At 40.4% G+C, this 9,846-nt stretch overlaps 1 protein-coding gene across 1 annotated transcript; it reads right to left on the bottom strand.

The window, feature by feature from the left end:
- Positions 1–1,371: 1,371 nt before the first annotated feature.
- Positions 1,372–9,714, bottom strand: LOC111832928 (B-cadherin-like). Its single transcript, XM_072718246.1, has 17 exons — positions 9,596–9,714; positions 9,259–9,333; positions 8,947–9,064; positions 8,286–8,530; positions 8,047–8,187; positions 7,801–7,956; positions 7,567–7,714; positions 7,290–7,462; positions 7,086–7,214; positions 6,814–6,999; positions 6,123–6,367; positions 5,885–6,027; positions 5,574–5,798; positions 5,214–5,374; positions 4,021–4,089; positions 3,742–3,927; positions 1,372–2,598 (listed from the first exon to the last, which is right to left on the bottom strand). Exons 2-17 carry the CDS (start codon positions 9,307–9,309, stop codon positions 2,458–2,460), a joined length of 2,517 nt encoding a protein of 838 aa, XP_072574347.1. The 5' UTR covers positions 9,310–9,333; positions 9,596–9,714; the 3' UTR covers positions 1,372–2,457.
- Between the last annotated feature and the right edge of the window lie 132 nt (positions 9,715–9,846).

Here is a 9,846-nt window from a genome sequence, read left to right as displayed (position 1 = left end):
AAGGGGGTCAAATAATTGTATTTCAGAAAAGGGTGCACCCACACCTATAGAAAATTATTATAAACATGATTTCTGTCGTTGCACTTTCTAAGCATCAGCCACCAAATAGTTGCACAACTGAAGGCTCGGTAAACTGGGTAAATAGGGATATCTTTGAAATTAGCAACCAATGGAAAATTGGTTAAGCGGGAGATAATGGATGGATGGATTGAAAATGCTTAGGACTACAGTGTAATTAATACTTTAATATTTACTATAATATTTATAGTAATGACTAATATATGGGGGGTCAGTCTACAGTTTGCTTCTTTAAGAATATTGGTCAGCAGGTACCATGGATTAGGCAACAATCTGAAGAATTCCTGTGTGCTGCACAAATGACAAATAAAGCCTCTTTGTTTGTGCATACGTGTGCGTACTCATATACCAAAACACAAAACTCCAGGAACAGGTATAATAAACTATTGCAAATCATTTTATTCATCTTATGTCACTGTTCCTTGGAAAACATGAAATGTGAAACATCAGGTATTGTTTTGCATGAAACCGTAAGATCCAGTTTTGCTACAATATAATACAAAATGTTAATACATTTTACAAAATAAAACATATATTGTATATGTTACACATACATTTATGTTAATAGTTAATTAATAGTTGTTATATTAATTGTCATTATTACTCCATTAATATCATTACTTTTACCTTATTCACTTTTATTGATTATTTAGTTGTTTGTCTGAGGGTGGCGTGTGTCTGTGAAGGTTAGGACTAGATGCCCATAATTGGAAGGTTGCTGGTTTAAATCCTGGAGTAAGAAGAGTAATTTTACCATGTTCCCCCAATTTCTCCTGATACTGGCTGACCATGCTCTCTCAGCTATACGTTAACAGTGTCACACATTTACGATTTAGTAAGGTACACAAAGTTTGCCCCTCCCTTAATGCTTTCTGTTGGTTTTGAGCCATTTAAATTGTCAATAATGCACACAATGTAATCACAGATGGAAACTTCCAAAATACTTTTTTTTTCCTTTTTATGTTGTTTGTGGTTTAGAACCAGCACTTGTTAGCAAACTCAATACAGCAAGTATGGGGTTCTAAAGCTGTCATTGAAGGGTGGGACTGCGGCTGATGACTATTTTGTTGTCGAAGTGACAAGGTGAGTTTACGGGCGTGAGCACTGAGCTGCAGGGCTCAGGTGTGAAACATGCTGTCCAGGAGGAGAGATGTAGGAGTGTCTGGTTTCCCGTCCCTGTGACACCATTCACTGAGTCACCTACATATAACCTATTTATGTCCTATTTATTTTGAACAGTGAAATGGACCAACCCCAAAACAGTACAGAAATAAAATAAGAAATATTTACATCTCTTTTTTGCAGTTGTTAAGATTTTATTGATAAAAAAATATGTAGATGTCAGAAGCAGTCCCTGTCTTGTCCCATTCTGTCCATTGTTTCCCTGTTTGACCAGCAGGTGTTGTTGGTCCTCCCGTCTTTTCCTGTGCTTAGTACGTTTCAGTCCAAAGTGTTTTCCCCTGCTTCCTGGGGCCCTGCATTGCTGAATGGGCTGAGCCAGTGGCTGAGAATCACAAATCCTTACCGTCGTGGGTTTGATCATATTGAATATTTGTGTCTTCTGCCCCAGAACTCAGTTTGGTATACCCCCTGTTAATTATGTCTTGTGTTTGTTTTTCTGTATTGGTTCTTGTTTTAGAGGTGGCATGGTTGCGCAGTGGTTAGCACTGTTCCGTCACGCCTCTGGGACTATGGTTTGAGTTTCCACCATGGCTTCATGTGTGTGGAGTTTGCAAGTTCTCCCCATATCATCCCCACAGGCACAGTCAAAGGTCACAGTGACAGTCATCCCTAACAAGTCAGAACAGGAAGTGATGTCAGGAGGTTCCATTTTGGCTCAGGGCCTTAACCACTTTATCATCTGTTACCAAAAATCAGTTAAGATAATATTGTGAGGTACATTTTCTTACATGCAGTCAACTTGGAAGCAAGTAATGATTTGAAAAAGTTGCCAGTGGACAGTATGAGTTTAGGTGAAATTAAGATTGACTTTCCCCAGTCTCAAAGCACTTTAACGTTAGTTACATTCAGGTTCATGATTATGATTTTGCAGTGAAAGCAACATGAGAATAACTGGTTCAGACCCAAAACTAAGAACATTAAACATTACAATCAGAGATGCCCTTTCTATCCTATTGAGTTAGCATGATATTCATTGATTAAGGGACGGTGTAATTTTATCACTGACATTAACCATTCATCCTCGTCAGGGTGGTGAGGGGCCTCAGACCTACTGTATCCTACACCACAAGGACGTTTATTGATTACAACATTAAGTATTAGAGCAAATACCTGAAATAGAGGATCTTCCAAAGAAATGATCATTATACTAATGTATTAATAAAACGCATTTTAAACTCGGTTGAATATCTGCAGCCTCTATGCAGGTGGAGGCTCATCTTCATCCTCTACATTCACCACAACTGTCGCAGTGGCTGTGGGCAGCTGAGTGGAAAACGGAGCTTCATTCTCCACTGTAACCAGCAAAGTGTACTGACGCTTCTTCTCATAGTCCAGACCCTTGAATGGAAAACAAACACACTGGACGTTAAAAGAAATGTAACACTCTTTCTGTTTTGCTAACAACCAGGATGAACTGGCAAGATCTCTGGCATAACTGAGAATAATTAACTCGGTCTGATAAAGATTTTCACATATGGCCTCAGTTTACAGTGAACTCTGGGTCACTCTGATCAAAGCAACTGTAGCATCATGAATAGTTGCCAAAAACCCTTGGAGTCACACTAAGTGAGAACCTCACCTTCTCCGTGACCTGGTCCTGCAGGCATCACTAACATCTGATGGATCCTCCTACTATCTCACAGAGCACGTCTAGTGCCATTTGACCTGTCCAGATCACCTTTTTTTGTTACTTTTTTCACCCTCGCAAAAGGTGAAACACATCCCAATCTGCTTCAGTTGCCAAGGTGAATGACACCACCTCACTGCCAAGACTGCATCAGACCATACCGCGTATCAAAGACTCTATATCCTCAATCTTAGTGGAAACAAGCACACTTAGAATAAATTACAGTGGTACCTCGGTATACGTCCTTAATCCGTTCGAGATCCTTGGACTTATACAAAACAGGACGTATTCCAAATGAATTCTTCCCATAAGAAATAAAAGGAAAATGATTAATCCATGGGGTGGCATGGTGGTGCAGTGGTTAGCACTGTTGCCTCACAGCAAGCAGGTCCTGGGTTTGATCCCTGGGTCACCCAGGGTGCCTTTCTGTGTGGAGTTTGCATGTTCTCTCTGTGCATGCATGGGTTTGCTTCAATTTCCTCCCACAGTCCAAAGACATGCATATTCAATTTAGCTACTCTAAATTGCCTGTGAGTGTGTGTGGCTGCTGGCACTGTGGTGGACTGGCGACCTGCCTAGGGTGTACCCTGCCTCTCGCCTGACAATGCTGGGATTGGCTCCCACAACCCAGCACGCGAGTGGTATTCCAAACAAAGGTCGTATACCAAGCTAAATTTTCAGCGTCCAAACAGGACGTATACCAAGTTGGACTCATTCCAAAGCAGACGGATACCGAGGTATCACTGTACTTGTAAATCTGTGTCCATGGCAGCTGTTCAGATTATAGTCAAATCCTCAAGCCAACAGCCAGGAACACACAAAATGACTTAATTCATAATACTCTAATATTTTACCTTTATTGTAGTGACGACGCCATCCAGGCCACCAGGGGCAGCTGACACATTGAAGACATTCCCATCATTCCCTTGGATAATTGTAAACTTTGTGAACCAGGCAGGAGTTTCAACTTCATCACAATCAATCACTGACATCTTCAGAATTTCATAGTCTTCTTTATTTTCTGGCACAGACACCTTATACTGTGGAAAGAAAAGAATACGGTGAGTAACGTGCACTCACATATCCAGCTGTTATAGTACTGTGTAGTATTAATTGAGCAAAACCTAACTTACGTTTTGCTTTTCAAACTGAGGAGGGTTGTGATTGCTGTCCATCACGGTGATTACGGCTCGACAGTAACCCTTACGAAAAAGAAGTTTATTCAAGTTTATTAGTATACTTATTTTAAGCTAAAAATTAGTTAGTATGCTTTCATTTGACTTTTATATACTTATCAGAGACAAAATCATACTTAAGTATACTTGGCTAATACTGAGAAGAATGCAGCAAAGTTTAAGTATATTTAGCCTATACTTGTGTATCTTTTGAACAAGATAAACTTATGAAACGTTTGATAACGTATTTTTGCCATAAAGTTTAAGTATGCTTGGCTTGTAGTTGCGCATACTCTTTTTATAGAGTATACTTAGTACTTATTTCACATACACTGGATTCTTTGAGGTAGTATTCCAGTAGACCCTTGTGAAAAAATGATGCGCTAAAGTATATTATTAGCTTGTGTTTTAATTAAATGTTTCAGTCCAGTGTAATGTTTAGATAGCACAGGAAAATTAATCCATAGGTAAAAAATACACTACAGTTGACCCTTCCATACTGCCGGTGTTAGGGGTGCAGGGCCCTCCACGATTTGGACAAATTGTACGAAATTTTTTGCCCCCCTTGGTGAGTGAAGCGAGCTTGAGAGCAGGGACTCAGAGCCTATGGGTGATGTATCTGCAGATATACCTCCATATTGGGTGGCTGAAAATTCTGGGGTTGTGTGGATGAAAGGCGAAAATGGAGACCAGTGTCTTCTTTTTTAAATGAAAACATAGCAATGTGATTGAACTGGTATGGCTGAACTCTGCGAGCACCAAAAGCATTGACCAATATATTGACCAAAATAAAACTTAGATGTAAATTAGATATGTACTCAAATATTACTATTTTTACACTTAAAGTATACTTTAAAAAGTATACGTTCATTAACTAAAAGTGGGCCCATTTAGTCTCAAGAAGTATTATAATGTACACTTACAAGTATACTGCTAGTACATTGATATCAGTATACTTACTACATAAATATACTATACTTAAGTTTACTTAATAAAATGAACTTTAAGGGCAGCTGTGTAACCTTCTCCTGCCAAATCAGCAACCTGAACTGTCAGTGTATACTGAGGGTATTTCTGGAAAGATAAGATCAGGTCACACATTTGTTCAGACTGAGAGCTGTGTTTGGTCAGAGGAAGAAAAGCCCACCTACCTCATATTTGTTGTCACAAGAAACGTCATTTCCGATGCAGTCACAGACACCAGCAGCCAGAGTATTGTCTGTATAAAGGTTATTACTGTCAAAGACCCTTAGGACCACATTGTACTTGTCCTGTGGCAACTGTTCCTTTAATCCAAGTATAATGCCTGTATCTGAAGGGGGGGGGGGGAGAATCAAATGGGGTCAGCAATGCTGATTAGTGCTGGAATACAATTCACATCCATAACCCTTGTTTAGGGGCATATATAGGAGCGAGACAACATCAAGGTGGTGAAGCCATGTTCAAACATCCTAACTTCGTCCAGCCCCCCCCAGTTGTTGTTCCTCTTCTGCAAACAGCTACATGCTTACTGCTTTCATTCATTTTTGCAGTCCAATCGTTGCTGGATTTATCCCGAAGCTCCACTCTGAAGGGGGGGCCAAACTCAGGCCCGTCCTTGTCACTGACGGAGAGCAACACTGGCTTAGGGTCCTTGTTACATATACCGATCTCTCTTTGGTCGATTGTTGGGGCATTATCATTCACATCCTTCAGGTCCACAATCAATGTCCCAGTCCCTGTGGTAGGAGGGATACCTGCAAAACCCAAAAAGGCTTAAGATTCAAGGACTACATGCATCTCCCTGATTTAGATTAAGGGTAACATGGACAAAAAAAGGTACCATTATCAACAGCAAGAACCAGAACTTTGTATTTTCCATCAATAAGAGAGGATTCTTCTCGGTCCATTTTGCTCTTAATAGTAACGTAGCCAGTAGTTTTATTAATAGCTAGCCATCCAAGTTGATCTGGAACCATTCTATACCTGAGAGGTGAGGTACAAGTAGTAGGTTAGGTGAAATTCTTGGATCATAAACATGGCAGATACAACCACATTAGAAAATAAATGCATTTCATTACTCTATTGTCTGTTTCATGCGAGTGTCTGGATCGGTTGCTGTATACTGAGTCACTATCTCATTCACAGCCAAGTTCTCTTCCACAGACACATGCTTCTCGCGTGGATTGAACACTGGAGCTTCATTCTTATCCTCCACATTCACCACCACTGTGGCTGTGGCTGTGGGCAGCCGGATGGCAAATGGAGCTTCATTCTCCACTGTAACCATCAGCGTGTATTTGTTCTTCTTCTCAAAGTCCAGCTCCTACATCAGGGAAACAAGCACATGTCATGTAAAATTACTAGTAAAATTTGCACCTAAGATATCAATAGGACAGATATCTGACTCATTGTCTTAAGGAACCAAGCACAACAGTAGATGTTTAAAACCATAAAAAGGTTATACGAGTCCAATAAGTTTTTGTGTTTTTTTTTTTTTTTGCATAATCTGTACTTAGTTTAGTTTGGCACTCTACATAATAGGCCATATTTTACATATTAATACCTTCACTATAGCCCAGTATACCCTGCTCATGTATTAAAGAACAAGTGACAAACATTATGTCATGCCCCCTTGTGGTCAATTTCCTTTTGCCTTTTGTCTTGTGTTTCGTTTGAATAAAGCCCCTTTACTTTCCCCCGACACCTGCCTTCGCCTCCATCCTTCCCGCACTGTAAAACAACATGACAGCTGTAAAACTGGGACTTTACCTTTATTAGAGTGACGACGCCATCCAGGCCACCAGGGGCAGTTGACACATTGAAGACATTCCCATCATTCCCTTGGATAATCTTAAACTTCGTGAACCAGGCAGGAGTTTCAGGATCATCAGCATCAGTCACTGGCAACCTCAGAACTTCAAAGTCTTTTTGATTTTCTGGCACAGTCGCCTCATACTGTGGACAGAATAGGGTCATTAACATGAGCACATATCCAGCGGTGATGCTACTGCGTTGTAATTATTGGGTGAAACCTAACTTACGTTTTGTCGGTCAAACTGAGGAGCGTTGTCATTACTGTCCGTCACAGTGATTACGGCTGTACAGGTAACTACGTAACCTTCTCCCATCCTATCAGCAACTTGAACCGTCAGTGTATACTGAGGGTATTTCTGGAAAGAAAAATCCAGGTTACACATTTGTTCAGACAGAGCTGTTATTGGTCAGAGGAAGAAAAGCTCACCTACCTTCTTATCAAGTTGACCATTATTCAGTCGGATCTGCCCAGTAGTAGGATTAATAGCAAACATGTCTGGAGCTGGTGCCAGTGGATCTTGACTTATAATGCTGTATCTTAAGGCTGCATTACTTGTCTCGGGATCATCAGCATCTGTTGCCGTGACACTCAGGATCTCATAATCTAGATATTTTTGGGGAAAGCACATGCAAAGAGATCAAGCTAATGCAATGTCTGTATCAAAGCAGACCTTTAGCAGCAATGTGAAGCGTGTCAGCACACTGTACCTGCACCCTCGGCTTCTGGAACACTGCCCGTATATACATGTTGTGTAAAGACAGGCTTGTTGTCATTCTGATCACCCACTTTAATTATGAATTCCATAGGTTCCTCTTTTGTAAGAAAAGATCCAACAGCTTTAGCGTGAGCCAGAAGCTGGGGAAAAGGAGTAACATTTGGGCATCTCAATTCAGGTTAAGATTCTTTTCATCTTTATTAAAGAAAAGTGAAGCAGTGCTTACGGTGTAGGTGGCACACTTCTCTCTGTCCAAAGGCTGTGTTACATAGAGCTGACCAGAGGTTCTGTCTATAGTGAAAATGTTTTTAGGTGGCTCATTTGCACCAGGACCAGTAATCCAGTACTCCATTATAATTTCTTTATCCTTACTGGACCTGATCTAAAAATAAAAGCATTGTTTATTGGATGAGCATAAAAGTAGATGACATTTGAAAGCAAAGCGTCAGTAACGTATAAAAATATGACATACCTTCACTACCGCCTTAGGAAAGGGACCCATGTCACCTTCAGGAATTGTGATTCGAGGAATCACCCAATCTCTCTTCCTTCTTTTGAGACCAGCCGAGGACCATGGAAACTCCAGCACTGGGACAGACTCACTGCCCTCAAACTGGAAACCAGAAGGACACCATGGAGTACAAACTAATCACAATTCAGGACTTGAAACAAAATGGACCAAAATCACTACAATCATGCAATACATCTTACCTGTTCAGCTGGGACATTTTCCACACCAAGAAGCTCATGGCTGGTCTGTGGCTCAAGCTGCACCCTGACTCTTGCAGTGACCTTCTTGCCCACTGAGTCCCAGGCATGAACAAAGAAGCTCTTGTGCCCTTCATGTAAGGTCACGGGCCTTTTTATTAAGACAGTCCCATCTGATTCCACCTCAAAATGGGAATCTGCTGAGTTAAAGAGGAACCTCTGGTGCCCACTGCAGTCATCATATAGAACTGCAAGAAGAAACAAACATTAATATGCACCCACCTTCTAACTAGGTATCCAGTACAGGGTTGTAGGGCTGAACTGGATTCTGTCCCAAACAGTACAGGAATGCCCTGGATGGGACGCCATTCCATTACATGGCAGACACACGATAGGCAGTTCAGAGATGGCATTTCACCAGACTGTCTGACTTCCATGACATCATCTATTCACTGTCTGCACTTTTGAGGCTGATAGTAAGTCAACTCAGTCTCCATCTGATATGAAATAACCAAAGAAATGACAAAAGATTTCTCTATAAATTTTTTTATATTATTCTGATAGTCAATATCAAAACAAAGTACAATATATGTGTATCTTGCATTTTTTATACTAGTAAATTTGTGAGAATTCAAGAATGTCAAAATCTAAAATATTACTTTACCTTTCCCTATTGTCCTTCCCTTGCCCAAATATTTTTGATCTGCTTTGAACAAGTAAAATTCTTCAGAGAATCCAGCTGTACATGGTGTAACCTCTTCGCAGGACCCAAAAGTGAAAATCTGAAATATGCAAGTTTATAAAGAGCTAAATCACAATAAAAACCACAGTGAAACCATCATTGTCTACATACCTTTAAAGTTCTGCAATGAGGAAGCAAAAACAACCTCCAACTCCCCAAAACCTCAAAATACCGAAGAGAAAAAAATCCTGGATAGTTCATTAGACTGCAAAAAAGTTGCAAATACATGCTTACCTGGACCAAGAAAATGGTCAATTCCAGCATCCACAACCTGATACTTATCATTTTCTGTGCAGTTCCCACAAGTCTCTAAAAATGATAAAATATGCATTTCTTAGCTGACTGTGGAGTGTTTTTTGAGTTTAATACATGATTATTTACTTTTATGCAGATTTATATACAGTATGCACACTTAGCTGAACTAACTCTTACCAACCACAAAAAATGAGATGAATACGAATGATCCAGATAAAACTTCGTGTTTACATTTTAAGCAAAATGTAAAATTGAAGAAATAAAAAGAGATTAAAGTTGAAAGCAAGAAGGAACAAGAAGCACAGCTTGATGTTACCTGTCACGTCTTGCCTGCTATGTCTCCTCACACCTGGTGAAGCCACACCTCATGCTTGTTTGTCTTACCTCTTGTTCCTGCCCTCATGTTAATCACTTCCAGCTGCCTCTCTGCTTCGTTCTTGGTTGTGTTGGTTGTGTATCTAAGTGCTTTCCACAAGATCATGGTTGGTTTCAGTTTGGTGCATTTTTTTTGGTCACGTCCTTCCTCCCGTTGGGTATGACAGAATGACGGTTCTCCCCTACAATCCC

This window comes from Paramormyrops kingsleyae, chromosome 11 (assembly GCF_048594095.1).
Source record: "Paramormyrops kingsleyae isolate MSU_618 chromosome 11, PKINGS_0.4, whole genome shotgun sequence".
In the NCBI taxonomy this organism is placed as follows: domain Eukaryota; kingdom Metazoa; phylum Chordata; class Actinopteri; order Osteoglossiformes; family Mormyridae; genus Paramormyrops; species Paramormyrops kingsleyae.
This window is presented reverse-complemented; position numbering and strand designations above follow the sequence as displayed.